This window comes from Lepisma saccharinum, chromosome 26 (genome assembly GCF_977018435.1).
Source record: "Lepisma saccharinum chromosome 26, izLepSacc3.1, whole genome shotgun sequence".
Taxonomy (NCBI): domain Eukaryota; kingdom Metazoa; phylum Arthropoda; class Insecta; order Zygentoma; family Lepismatidae; genus Lepisma; species Lepisma saccharinum.
In genome coordinates this window covers 51,227,425-51,242,841 of record NC_139254.1, presented here as the reverse complement: position 1 = coordinate 51,242,841, position 15,417 = coordinate 51,227,425, and the positions used below count along the sequence as shown (strand labels likewise).

General features: G+C 35.7%; 1 protein-coding gene across 1 annotated transcript in view; it reads left to right on the top strand.

Annotated features, from left to right (window-relative positions):
• The window catches only part of LOC145979562 (uncharacterized), a 339,077-nt gene that overhangs the window by 269,415 nt on the left and 54,245 nt on the right, over positions 1 to 15,417 (top strand). Inside the window, exons 22-24 of the mRNA XM_083112535.1 lie at positions 5,980 to 6,137; positions 8,910 to 9,108; positions 10,013 to 10,212. Of these exons, the coding sequence (XP_082968661.1) occupies positions 5,980 to 6,137; positions 8,910 to 9,108; positions 10,013 to 10,212 (557 nt within the window). The remainder of the gene's footprint in view (positions 1 to 5,979; positions 6,138 to 8,909; positions 9,109 to 10,012; positions 10,213 to 15,417) is intronic.

Sequence of the window (15,417 nt, the reverse complement as noted above, 5' to 3'; positions counted from 1 at the left end):
CGGCAAGGTCATTGCCCTTTCAAATTTAAAAGCTCACTGCAATACAATAGACATTTAAACGACAAGGAAATAATAAGATAAAATAAGCTGTCTCATACGATGAGAATAATGAAATCTTATTAATTTGCACTCCTTCTGTAATTAAATATAAAAATTGGCATTAATGAATTACGATGTAAAATAGGCCTAATTAAGTTAAAATCTTACTTGTACATAAACTTTAGCCTCCCTGCTTTCTTGGCGAATTTGTGAAATCTACAACTAACTAACTAACTCTCTAGCCTTCTTAAACCCGAAGGTTCATGGCTGCAGCAACACAGGCCTTCCATCTGTTCCTATCTTGAGCAAGTTCTATATACTCTTTTCCATCCCTACCGATTTCCTTTAGGTCCATCTCAACGTTGTCCCTCCATCTTCGTCTTGGCCTTCCTACAGGTCTCTTACCATCAGGTTTCCCAACAAGAATCCTGTAAACTCCTCTTTCCTCTCCCATTCGTGCCACATGTCCTGCCCACCTAAGTCTTCTTGATTTAATTATTCTAATAATATCTGGACATGAGTACAAATTATGTAGTTCTAAATTATGTAACCTTCTCCACTCACCTGTCTCCTCATCCCTTTTAGGTCCAAAGATTTTCCTAAGGATTTTATTTTCAAATACTCTCAATTTATGTTCCTCTTTCAATGTAAGGGACCAAGTTTCACACCCATATAATACTACAGGCAAAATTACTGTTTTGTATATTTTAACTTTTAGTTTCTTAGATATTAAACGAGAAGACAAAAGTTTATGAAGAGAGAAGTAACATGCATTTCCTGAATTAAGCCTACTTTTTATTTCCTCTTTAATATAATTTTCATTTGTTAATATTACTCCTAAGTATTTGAATTTGGAAACTGGTTCAAACGAGTTGTTATCAATAATTAGATTTTGATTATTACCTAACACTTGGTTTCGGCCTGTAAGCATATATTTAGTTTTCTCTTTGTTAACTTCCAAACCTATCTCTTTAGCAGTTTTGAAAAATATTTTAGCATTATTCTTAATTGTATTCACATCATCCCCCAGTAAGTCTACATCATCTGCATATGCTAACAACTGAGTCACACCATTTAATTTTAGTCCTTCTTTAGTTTCTTTTACCTTCCTTACAGCATATTCTAAGGCAAAATTAAAGAGCAATGGAGATAATGCATCTCCTTGTTTTAACCCATCATGAATTGTAAATTCTACAACTTGTACATTTCTTTATTTCCTCTTATTACTCCAAGATAGGTCTTTCTCAGTGGATAATACGGCCAAACTGCCCATTGGCAGTAACAATAATTTAGCTAAACGAAAAACTTTCTTTAAAAGCATTGTCTATATTTTCGCTTATCATAAATGCTACCAATTTTCATAGCGATTTATCGTAGTGCAGTTTTATAAAACACTATCAGTTCATTTCTAAGACCTTATGAATCAAAAACATTTGCATTAAACTGTATTTTCAAGTCAGCAAGCAGATTTTCAGGAAAAAATTTTCTTTACGAATATGGTTTGAATTTTGTTAAATTTTAAAGTTAAAATAGAGCAAGTTCGGCAACGATGAAAAATGCCCAGGTGCATGACATGTTGTCAATAACAAAAAAAAAAAAAGCCTTCTGTATCTTCGTTCAGGAGCTAAAAGCCATGCATGGCTCCGCGTGCTGTGACTGCTTTACATTGGATGATGTGTGATCAGCGCATCAAGGCGCATGACCACTGTTTTCTAGCTTTTAAGACTAGAGTCCATTGCTATTGTTTCAATTCAATTCAGTTGTCTTTATTCTTTGGCGAGGTTCAGCAAATGCTGATCTACCACTTAACCCAACAATGAAAAATGTTAGCAGAGTTAATTTTTATACATGAAAATTACAAGATAACTACACAAATAAAATAGCATAAAAGAATTTATAAATATAAATCTACTACTACAACACAAAGAAATGAAAACAATAAAACGTATGAAATATATACAGTGCATGTTTGCAAATAAATGACAATAATAATAATAATACATATATTATTACTTAGTTTCGATCCAGTTTAAGATAATATATTTTCAAATAATTCACAGGAAATTTCAGTTTTTAATTGTTCCGAAATAACTTCCTGCTGGCCTCCGTGGCAGAGTGGTTAGGACAACATGCTATGATACCAGGGGTCCCAGCTTCGACTCCCAGTCTGGGTATGGTGCTCTTTGTGAGTGTCCATTAATTTCATCATATCATCAGTCATTTCATCTTTATGATTAGCTAAGAAGTGACAGCAAAGTGAAGTAAAATAAACAAAATCAAGTAATCAATCCAAGAAACTCCTCAATTGTCCTCATGATGCTGGGTCAACACTAAAAGTTTGGAGCTGCCACAAGTGATCAAACCCAGGACAGATCTATGCAAACCACTAGGATAAGTGTGAAATGCATGAATGAAAAGATAGTGAACTTTTGGTCTAGAAAGTTAGGTAACAGTGGTTATTAATACACTGAACACAAGTAACCCAATGATTGATTGATTGACTACATGTTTTAAGTCCACTTTATGCACAGTAAGGCTAATTGGGACTGAACCTACAATATAAAGTGGAATCCGAACCACTATGTGCTTCCACCGGGAATCTAAAAGTAACCCAATGAAAAGCTGTTTGAAAACTTTGGCCCTGAAAGGCCAGTTTCAACAAGGAGTCCAGTTTTTAGCATATTAATCAACAAAAGCTGAAAAAAAAAGCACCATGTTTGCTATCAGTATCTTACAAATACAAAATCTACAAAGTCAATATTTTTAGTAATCTGATGGATCTATGTAGCTAAATGCACCATATAATATCTCAATCACACCCTGAAGGACAACAATCAACCTCATGTAGTACATCAATACCATAGAAACGGTTAATTGATGGAGTGATAAAATTTATTGGTGAGGTTTAGGATGTAGGAAAGATGCTAAAAATTACCTCCACTAACACGTTCATCTGTTTATGGGATGGAAACAACAGGAGGTAACAATCAGTATATTTTTAATGTTGCAATAACTTCATTCAAGCATTCTTGGTGAAATTTTAAAATTTTATCTCTATCGTTTTAATTGTCACAGAAATTTTCATTGTGTGATTTTTACTACTATACCAATCTATGAAAAATTATATAAACTATATTTTTAGTATTCTGTTGTTATATATGTAGAATTATCCATTTATATTACACAGGGAGGCTACTCACTGGGAATTCCTTGAATTCTGGGAATTATGTGTGAATTATTGGCTTCGGGAATTATGCGTGAATTCTGCTTGAATTTTTCCTTGTAGGCATGAAAAATTGCAACTTTTTATAAACCCAATTCCATTTAATTTATACATATTTATTAATGCCATGAGGCAAGGTTTTCACAGTTTAGATTTTATTTTTATCGAGGAAGGAAAAGAGAAGAAAGCTGTGTGGAAAATACAACAGAATTCTCTGTCCGTTTGCTTTGTTAGTGTCTTATACACAACAATCTATCTGACAGGCGGAAGATTATTAAAAGATAAAATTTCTTGAAGTTGATTAGTTAAATGTGAGTTTGAAATTCTTATACAATTAACAATTTTCGTAGATTACTATATCAAGTAACATTTGTGACTTGTGTTTGTAGATATACGAGGTGTGGCTAGAAAAAAAATGGATTGATGTTGCTGTCGACAAACGGTAAGCGCGTCAAGGATAAGCAGTGCATGGGTGTATATTGTGATATATTGCCTACCGGCTGTGTGATTGCCCAGGGTGCACGGTGCTCAGTTCTTCTGTAGTTTGTGGACGAAATGCACCATACATCTGTGCTCCATTGGAAAAGAAATTAAGTGTGAAAGTGGAACAGCGTATCCATCTGAAGTTTCTTATCAAACTCGGAAAATCTGCCACAGAAACTTATGGTTTGTTGAAGGAAGTGTACGGAGATGTGTGTTTATCACGCACTCAAGTATTTGAGTGGTTTCAAAGGTTTAGAGAGGGACGAGAAGTGATTGCTAATGACAAACATCAGGGATGGTCTTGCACGTCAAAATCGGAATCAAATACTGCAAATATTGGTGAATTGATTTGAATTGTGTACCCGAAGGTCAAACTGTTAACCAACAATATTTCATTACGATGCTGACAACCCTTCGTGGGCAAGTAAGAAGACGATGACCTGATTTGTTTAAAAGCAAGTCATGGATTCTTCATCAGGACAATGTTTCTGCCCACACGGTATTGTCAGTCAAGGCTTTATTGGCCAAGTATGGAATCTCGCTCTGTGCAACTTTTTTTTATTCCCAAAGGTCAAATCAGCATTGAAAGAAACCAGATTTAAGACCGTAGAATATGTGAAAGCAAAAGTGACGGAGGTCATGAACATTGTTTTGGAAAATGATTTCCAGCACTGTCTCCAGCAATGGAAAATTCGTATGGAGCAGTGTATCGATTGTGCAGGGGAGTACTTTGAAGGAAAAATATTCATATTGTACAAAATAACCAATAAAAGATTTTGTAGCAACAGTCAGGTTTTTTTCTAGCCACACCTTGTATTTCTAGTCTGAATATGTAAAATGGAAAATGTAATCTCCACACCTTGAATTAAATATATATACACCGTTCAGTTGAATTGAATTATAATTTTTAGATATATTGGAATCGCACAGAACCCTTATATTGTTAATATATTTGTGTGTGTTTATGTGTGGGTGGTGATAGATGGTAGTACGTTACTTTGAAATAGAGAAAACACCTGCTAGTATCATTGAATTTTTGGAAAGTTTGCCTTAAAAACCGGGAATTGTACCTGAATTTTATCGTGGTCCTAGAGTGGCCACCCTGTTACAGAAATAAGTGTTGAAAGTGTAATTTAACATTAATTCCGAACTTTTGTCAAAGTTGAACGGATGCTAATAAATCAATCAATCAATTTCATAACATTCATGAAAGATTGCCTTGTTCATCAAGTTGAATTGGATAGTGAATGGGAACAATTATTTTTCTTATTACTCTTTCTTAACCCATCCACATACCATTTAAATGCCAAATTTTTTTGCCATGAAATACCATTTAAATTTGACTATCTCCCATGAAGGTTGCACAGCAAGACAAGATGTCAAGTATTGTGAAAACTTTCGAAGCAATTTACGTGAAAACTGTATATATTGAAGTGGAATTACAGTAATAAGTATGCACATATGCAGTTTACTTGAAACATAAATAGAAACTCGCCTAATAATTTTCATCACACACATCCTTTGCATTCCATTTCCATTCCTCAACCATTTATTTTTTTCCTGCCACAGCCACCTCTTCCTCTCTTTCACTACATTCCTCCATTTCACTAACACAAAATGAGTCCCCGCGTTCATCTCCACTTCCAAAATCCACATTTTGCTCTTTATCGCATATGAAAAGCAACTTTTCAATCGCAGAATCTTCTACAACATTCTTACGCAACATGTTTGCAAGACGTAACAAATGAAGGTTTGTTTACATGAGAAATTACTGAACAAAACATGCTTGAAATGGTAGGAAAAACTTAGCAGCACAAACATACACGTCATAGATTCGAGAGATCATACAACCTCTGCCATCTATTGAATGAAAAAGAAACTACGTGATGAAAATCGGGAACCCGTCGATTCGACGACTAGGTACGGCAAGTGAACGTCCAGACAGGCCGTCGATTCGACGACTAGGTATGCGGATGGGTTAACAGTATTCAGTGTTTTAACAGCGTTTATTTTTTCAAAGTTAGGTTATGTTTTACACACTGGTACTCTCAGTTTGCAATAAAGTCCTGATTAACCATTCAAACACTAAATGTGTTGGTGAACTTTTAGCAGAATTTCAACTTGATGCCTTATGTGTATTTTTAATTGATCCTTTCCACTGAACCATTTCAATCAACAATCAAAACCAGTTCATACAGAAGCAAATGTGTTGACCAAACATTTTCATTATGTAGGAACATTAGGGTACCAAGGTTTACCTGGAGCACCTGGACTAGATGGACTGAAGGGTGAAGCTGGAACTCCAGGAGATATCATAGATGGATATCCTGGACCCAAAGGCATAAAAGGAGAGCCAGGGACATATGGAGTTAATGGTTTTCCAGGTCAAAAAGTAAGATTTTGTTTTATTAGTTTGAATATTGATATATCCATAGCTAGTCTGTAAGTCTTTCCAACATGAACTGTTTTGAAGATAAGCTTGTCATTGTAAAGAGTTTGTGAAAAAATACCAATGTGTTATAAAAGAAACTTATGAAATGCTTCACAACAGCCTAATGCTTTGCCAACTGTAGCAACCAATTTTAAAGAAAATTATAAAATAATAACAAAACTAGCCAGCTGGAAATTTTTCAAATTGGTTCCGATAACCGATATGAGTTTTTAGGTGCTCTTTTAGAACTGATTGGTCTATTGTAATGAATTGTGTTTAATTGGAACCAATTGACGAATTGTATTGAATTGTGTTCTGTTGGAAAGTATTTTATTGATTTCAGTATATTGCTACATAAAAACACTACTTTTATATGAAATGAAATAAATCTTATCTATACAACTGTAAAAGCAATAGAGAATCATATGAAACAACTAAAATAAATCTCTGGTAAAGAAAGTGGAATTTGCTACTTAGGAATACTTTCACACACAAAATATTTTTCAAATATAAAAACACATTTTTTAAGTGTGTAGCTTCATTGTGCTTAACACACTTATAGAAAATCGAAAAACAAACTGTTTCAATCATAAATTGACATGTTGTTCTTCCTACATACATGAAAAAACAACAAGAAATTAGGTTAAACAAAGAACTGGCCCACAACACTTGAAAAAGTGATACACAAAGAAAACACTGTTGAGGTTGACTACATTGATCAAAAGGTTGCTCATTTCTCCAATTGCATTACACACAGTGGAATAACCATGGAAGTTTCAAGTTGAAAAATAAACTAAGATTAATTCAAACATTTATTCCAACTACTAGATTCTTTAAGGTTGAGTTAGTTCTTAGGAAAGAGTCCCTTTCACTTACTTATTAAGATATATCTGACTTTAGTAGTATGCATTAGAATTCAGAAGAAATTCAGTTCAAATATGCTGCTTTTCCACTAAACTTCTAAATTACATAAAATCTGGTGTCAAGAATTGAACTACTTATGCTTTGAGTCAATAAATGAATTTAAAAAAATATTGTAGAAAAAGTATCGTGCAAGTATACTTCAATTAAATGCAATTCATCAATTCATTCGAATTGAACACAGTTGATTGTAATTCACCAATTGGTTCCAATAGAGCATCTAAAAACTCATATTGGTTATTAGTTACATTGATTTTTCAGTACAATAGCCCTACTGTTCAAGTACAGTAGCTGTGGAGTAGGACTACAATTGGGTTTCAGTACATTTCAGAAGATAGTTGAAAAGAGCAGAATTTACATGTACACTGTACACAAAATTTTATGAAGTTTCTAATTGATTCTACAACTAAAAACAATTGGTTTCAATGTATACCTACTTACAATTGGATACAATTCACCAATTGGAAATTGTCCTGCATTTCCTATTGGTTTCAGTTGAGATTCCGAATGAACCCAATTCATTTCAATACTTAATTGGGCATCCAACTCAATCCAATTCATTCCAATTGAAAATCAATTCAATCCAATTGAAATTTAAATTACAATCAATAGACATTTCCAGCTTAGATTCCTCGTAAGGCTAAATACCACCTGCAGAATTTAAGCATATTAACACATTCGGGTCTGACCTCATAATACAGCATTTTTACCTCTGGACTGCGGTTTTTGGTTGTTTTTAAAAAAATCATAGAAAAAAGATTTTTATTTTGTTTTTATTTACATTGTAACAAATGTTATTATAGAGATATTTTAAGTTCGTAATCTGGAAATTTCAATAATTAACTACATAAACTATCAATACATCTTTTGAATCTTGCATAAGAATACTTCTTGGCTGCAGGACAGGACCAGACGATGTATCAGTTGGTTCTGCGTCATCTGTAAAAATTAAACAAATAAATAAATAAAATAAATTTTTATTTGACATACACTATACAAAATAATAAATGGAAAAACTAAAAATACATCAGTGCATGTAGGAGAATCAAGCAAGAGGCAAGATGAATAGACCCAAAAAAATTACCTCTTCTCACTTCATTCATAAAATACTAGAGTTTGCAACACTGTTTATATTGTCAACAATTAATTATTACGAATATAAGCTACCTTCCAAATCTTCAAATTCATCTGCATCATCAAAATCGTCGCTAACTTCAAACTCTGAGGCAGAATCCTCATGCAGAATTTCCGCTATGCAGTCTGGATCTAACGACGCCATTCTAAACATCAACCCGAACACAAACAGTCGCAGGTGTGAGATAAAAATAGCACATGAGTCACCTAGTGGTCGGAATTTCAACAGAGGGGTTTGAATGAACATGCACTTGAGACGTAGTACGAACATAGCCCGTACTTCAATCGGCAAAGAGATTGCATACCGCAGGATGGGCTATGCCCATCGTGAGACTCCAATGTGTTAATAAAGTAATATTTAATGGTATGTATCTCAATAGTCCTAAATTTATTACTGTACAAGTGTGTAATATACAGTGCTCAAAGTGGAAATTCCTAGCTGGGGGATGCTTGATCAAGTTTGAGTATAGGTGGGAAGATGCTTGTATTGATTGACATGGAGGCAATGTAGTAGGTGGGGGGGGGGATGCCTGTATAAATTTCCTTAGGATGCTTTATGAAAATTTTCTTAACATGGGGGATAACATACCCTACATTTGCCCCCACTTCAAGCACTTGTAATATATGAAAACTGTTTGTGTCATTAATTTTATTACATGCCTGTGTATTCACTTGCAGGGCCAGATGGGCGATATGGGAATTCCTGGTTCCAAAGGGGAGTTGGGTGAACAGGGCCAGAAAGGTGTCCCTGGTTTCAATGGAAGACATGGAATTAATGGGCCAAAGGGTCAGCCAGGTCGACCAGGGCTTTCAGGGGACCCAGGAGACAAAGGCGAAAGGGGCAACGAGGGAGACCCAGGATTGATTGGCAGACCAGGTAGCTTTTCTTACATGCATATATCATATGAGAACCAGAGAAATGTAACTCCAAAAATGCAGATTTCAGTTTGGTTTAAATAAACTTCTCTGAAGAGCTCTATTTGATGTAACTTTGACGTATCTCCACACCTATTCCTTAGCAGTAAGGTGGAGTCACATATCTCCAATTAACTGACTCTTTATAAGAGTCAGACGTATTTCTAAGAATGCATGGTTTCCTCTCTCCTGTAAATTTTATAAATTGGAGATACGTCCCTCTGGTTTTCACACAACGATATGCATTATATTTACAAAGTTCTCAGCAGGAATAAAATGGAAGTTTCCTTTAGATGATAAGATTATTAGAAATTAGACATGGACTGATTCAACTTGTTACTAGGGTTGAGTCAGTGCTGACACATTGGTATCAGTAAATACCAGTGGTATTGGCATTGGAAAGTATCATGGAGTGATTGAAGTTTTTACTCATACAATTATATAGATCCAACATAAAATATCACCCATTATCCAGAAACTCAGGTTACTGAGACTGCAAAGAAACTGATGAATTGGTTAATGTCTAACAGACTGTGTGGGTACTGTGTCAATATGGCCTATATTGACATCCATATCACTACACTTGCAAGTTGAACATTGCCAAATAAAATAAAATATTTGTAATTTGTAATTCAAAATGACTTTAGCTTAAAACTTCAGGAGGGAAATTAATAAAACCTAATGAGTGAATTTAAAAGTAATGCCCAGCTCAACCTTCAACACTGACATGCTGAAAGGAATATAGTAACATTATTGGCAACTGAGAAATTTATGAAAGTGTCCCATCGTTGTATTTCTATAGCAATCCTTAAGATAAAATGCTCTCCGTATGGTAATGTACTGATGTCAACCTTTGTGATGCACAGGTTTGCCTGGAGAAGCAGGACCATCTGGCCCAAGAGGGATTCCTGGACCACATGGACCAAAGGGAGAAGTTGGTGATCCTGGTTTTAGCACATTTGCTCCTGGAAGTGAAGGGAGACCTGGTGAACCAGGATTGGATGGATTACAGGGAGAGAAAGGGCAGAGGGGAAATCCTGGACTGCCTGGACTGGCTGGAATCAAGGTAAGAAATTTATTCATGGAAGTGCAGCAAATGGTCTGTGGATACATTGCAGAATAAGTTGTTCTTCATGATGTGGTGCAGAAAAAGTGGTTAAAAATCTCATGAAAAGCTCTGTACCTAAGTTATTCATGATGTGATGCAGAGAACGTGGTTAAAAATCACATGCAAAGCTCTATACCCAAGCCCATCTTCATGATGTGATGCAGAATGTGGTTAAAAATCACACAAAAAGCTCTGTACCCAAGTCCTTCTTCATGATCTGCTACAGTGAGCATAGTTAAAAATCAGATGAAAAGCTCTGTACCCAAGTCCTTCTTCATGATCTGATGCAGAGAACATGGTTAAGAATCACATGGAAATCTCTGTACCCAAGCCCTTGTTCATGATGTGGTACAGCGAGTGTGGTAAAAAATCAGATGAAAAGCTCTGTACCCAAGTCCTTCTTGATGATGTGATGCAGAGAACATGGTTAAGAATCACATGGAAATCTCTGTACCCAAGCCCTTGTTCATGATGTGGTACAGCGAGTGTGGTTAAAAATCAGATGAAAAGCTCTGTACCCAAGTCCTTCTTCATGATGTGATGCAGAGAACATGGTTAAGAATCACATGGAAATCTCTGTACCCAAGCCCTTGTTCATGATGTGGTACAGCGAGTGTGGTTAAAAATCAGATGAAAAGCTCTGTACCCAAGTCCTTCTTCATGATGTGATGCAGAGAACATGGTTAAGAATCACATGGAAATCTATGTACCCAAGCCCTTGTTCATGATGTGGTACAGCGAGTGTGGTTAAAAATCAGATGAAAAGCTCTGTACCCAAGTCCTTCTTGATGATGTGATGCAGAGAACATGGTTAAGAATCACATGGAAATCTCTGTACCCAAGCCCTTGTTCATGATGTGGTACAGCGAGTGTGGTTAAAAATCAGATGAAAAGCTCTGTACCCAAGTCCTTCTTCATGATGTGATGCAGAGAACATGGTTAAGAATCACATGGAAATCTATGTACCCAAGCCCTTGTTCATGATGTGGTACAGCGAGTGTGGTTAAAAATCAGATGAAAAGCTCTGTACCCAAGTCCTTCTTGATGATGTGATGCAGAGAACATGGTTAAGAATCACATGGAAATCTCTGTACCCAAGCCCTTGTTCATAATGTGCTACAGAGAGTGTGGTTAAAAATCACACAAGAAACTCTGTACCAAAGTCCTTCTTCATGACATGATGCAGAAAATGTTAAAAATTACAAAAAATTCTGTATCCAAAACCACCTTCATGATATACAGTGGCCCAAAAGTCCTGCACCAAAAGGTTGGATCACAATATTTGTTCAATGTGTTTGCCACCATTGTCACAACACAACTGTAGGCAGTCACCACTCGCAGGATGTGAGGCACCAAGTCCAGCAAAATAGCAATTTGCTCACACAGATGCTGTTTCTCCCTGATTTTCACACTGTAAAGTTTTGCTTTTAGGTAGCCTTGCACTGCATAATACATTGGATTCAAATCTGGGGATCGGGGAGCCATTGCTATGGATCCCCTATGCCCAATCCTTTGATGGAGGTTCTCATCCAGCCACAGGCATACCTGCGTATCATAATGGGTGGCGCACCATCTTGCATGAGCCACTTTGGATAAGGCCAAATGGGGAGGTAATGAATGTCCCAACATTTTTTGCTGGTGAGAGTGTCTTTTAAAATGTAAGAACCCACAGTGCAGTATTTCCACAGACCACACCACACCATATGCAGTTGGCACCTTGTTTGTTATCAGTAAACCAATACAGTTTCTTGTTGGACCAGAATTCCTTCTTTATGATATGGTGCAGAAAATACTGTTAAAAATCACACAAAAAGCTTGGTATCCAAGTCCTTCTTCATGATTATTGCAGAAATACAGGGCTAGCATAAATGATTCATTCGTTTTGAAAAGGCTATATTTTCAAAAGTATTACACGTACACACATGGAAGATATATGAAAAGAACCACAAACTCACCAAGTTTATACACCCTCTACAAATGTTTGATATGTGCCCCTTTGGTTACAAGACACACGTCCACACGATACTCGAGCTCATTCCATACATTTTGTAGCATAGTCCTGACAATGGTCTGCACTGCAGCACTGATGCATTCTTTGAGCTCGACTAAGGATTGCGGTAGTGGGGGTACGTAAATAAGGTCCTTAACGTAGCCCCACAGGAAGAAGTCGTAGGGCGTTAAATCAGGAGATCTGGGAGGCCACAGGAACAAAGCTAGGTCATCCTCACAAATACGCCCAATCCAGTGATGCGGAAGTTCATCGTTTAGGTAGTCACGAACTGGGATGTTCCAATGAGGGGGTGCCACGTCTTGTTGGAAGACAAAATCCCTGAAGTCAGCACTGAGTTGCGGGAACAATTACAACTGCAACATATCCAGGTAACATTTACCGGTCACAGTTTTCTCAGTGAAGAAAAATGGCCCATACATCTTTGTTTGTTACACAGAAAACATTCACCTTTGGCAAATCTCTTTCAACTGTCACGACTGCACATGGATTTTCCGTGCCCCAGAATCGCACATTATGACAATTCACGTTCCCGGATAAGTGGAACGTTGCTTCATCGCTGAATATCAACTTGGCGGTGAAATAATAGATAATAGAAAAAGATAATGCTCTCGTGCTGCCACCTGTAATACACAATACAAACTTGGTGAGTTTGTGGTTCTTTTCATATATCTTTCATGTGTGTACGTGTAATACATTTGAAAATATAGCCTATTCAAAACGAATGAATCATTTATGCTAGCCCTCTACTGTTAAAAATCACACACACATTCTGTATCCAAATCTTTCTTCATGATGTGGTTCAGACAACATGGTTAAAAATGGTATGAAACTCTGTACCCAAGTCCTTCTTGAAAATGTGGCTAAAAATTTGACAAACATCTCTGTACCCAACTTCTTATTCATGAAGTGGTGCAGAAAACATCATTAAAAATCCCATGAAAAGCTGTTGTGCCAATACTACTTACTTTGACTTTCTTAAAACCTAATAACTTCATTGTCACAGATTTTTGAGATGAAGATTGTATCATATTGATGCAGTAATGATGTCTGCTTTGAAAATCACTGAAAAGCTTTTGAAATGACCCACAGATTGTTTCTGTTGATGTTTTCCTTTCCCCGTGGGTGGCTATTCCTTCTTTGATGATGCAGTGTCAGTAATTGGATGACTTATTGATGATCTCAGTTGTTGTGAAGTCAATTTTGTGGCCCTCTGCTAGCCCTGGTTTTTTGGGATGAAAATTCTTGTTGTAACTGGCATGTTCTTTGCAACATTGTTTGATTATCCTCCCTGTTTGTGCACCTCAGGAACCTCAGGTATCTTTCCAGATTGTCTAAAAATATCAAAAGTAATACCCTTATATAAGAAAGGAAATAAAACAAAAATTGAAAACTATAGACCAATTTCCTTATTGTCAATTTTTTCAAAAATTTTCGAAAAATTAATTTATAATAGGATAATAAAGTATGCAGAAGATAAACGGATACTCATAAAGCAACAAAATGGGTTTGTGAAATCGAAAACAACAAAAAATGCCATTTTTGATGTAATTGATAATATTCTTTTGGCCATAAACAAAACGTATTCTGTTGTTGGAATTTTTTGTGATTTATCAAAAGCGTTTGACTGTGTGAATCATCACATACTACTAGAGAAATTAAAATACTACGGAATCTGCGGTCTATCAAATAAATTAATAGAATCCTATTTATCGAATAGAAAACAGAGCGTTGCAATAAATAGCTTATCCAATAATGGGACGCAAACAACATATTACTCCGAATTGAAAGATGTGGTTATTGGAATCCCCCAAGGATCGATACTAGGACCCCTATTGTTTTTATTGTTCATAAATGATCTTCCAGCAAATGTTGAAACTGCCCAAGTTACTCTTTTTGCTGATGATACTACGGCTTTAGTAGATTCTGTTAACGATGTAACTTTAATTCAAAAAACGGAAGAAGCTCTTACTGAACTACAAAGCTGGTTTTCAGCAAACAAACTTTCTATGAACAACGAAAAAACTAATATAATAAAATTTGGTGTATCTAGAGCCAAAAACTCTTCTATTAGGCAAGATAATTTCACAGTAGGGCATGCCGTTATAACAGCTACTAACAATACAAAATTTCTTGGAATATTTATAGACGAGTGTCTAAACTGGAAAGTTCACATAGATCATTTATGCAAGAGGCTAAACACCGTATGTTACCAATTAAGAACCTTAAAAAATAGTTTCAATACAGTATGTATGCTAAATATCTATTTCTCAAACTTCGAAAGTATTTTGAGGTATGGTATCCAATTTTGGGGGAACTCGGCTCAATCGCAGAGGATTTTTAAAATTCAAAAAAGAGCATTGCGTATTTTGGCAAATGCACACAAAACTGATACATGTAAACCTCTTTTCAAAAAATTCCGTATATTAACACTTCCAAGTTTGTACATACTTGAAACACTTACTTTCATACACGAAACACAATCGAACTATCCAAAGAACATAGACACTCACAATTACAATACCAGACAAAAAGATAACTTCCACATTCCCAAAGTGCGGCTAACTGCATACCAAACGGGACCTTTTTACTCAGGCATCCAGTTATACAATATATTACCAAAAAGTTACAAAAATTTTGAAAGATCCACAATCTTTAAAAGTAAAGTGAAAAAATTGTTATTGGAATACACATTATATTCAGTTCAAGAATTTCAAGAATTAAATAACTTTATAAAATAAATGTAGATTGTATACACTAGATAATATGTACTTTTACAGCACTAGTTCACTTCAAAAATAATTTGTCAGTCTATGTTTTACTATTATATTATGTTATATTATAAAAAATTCTGCCAATGTATATATGTATATGTATATTATGTGCGATGTCAACATGTTGTATTTTTGTAATGTACATGCACCAATGCCCCTCATGGGTACTTTCGGTGTGAAAATTGCTCAATAAACTCAATAAACTAGATGATACAGTAAACCTCAGGTGTCTTTAGGATTTTGAAGTTGGCTTCTGACTTCCGGTGGCAGTTTGTGGATAGTCTTAATATTATGCTCTGAAAGAATGCAGCCGATGACTGCAGAGAGGTTTCCAGTGTATAGGATGATGGATGGCTGTCTTCTTCTCTTGGTTGTCTGGGA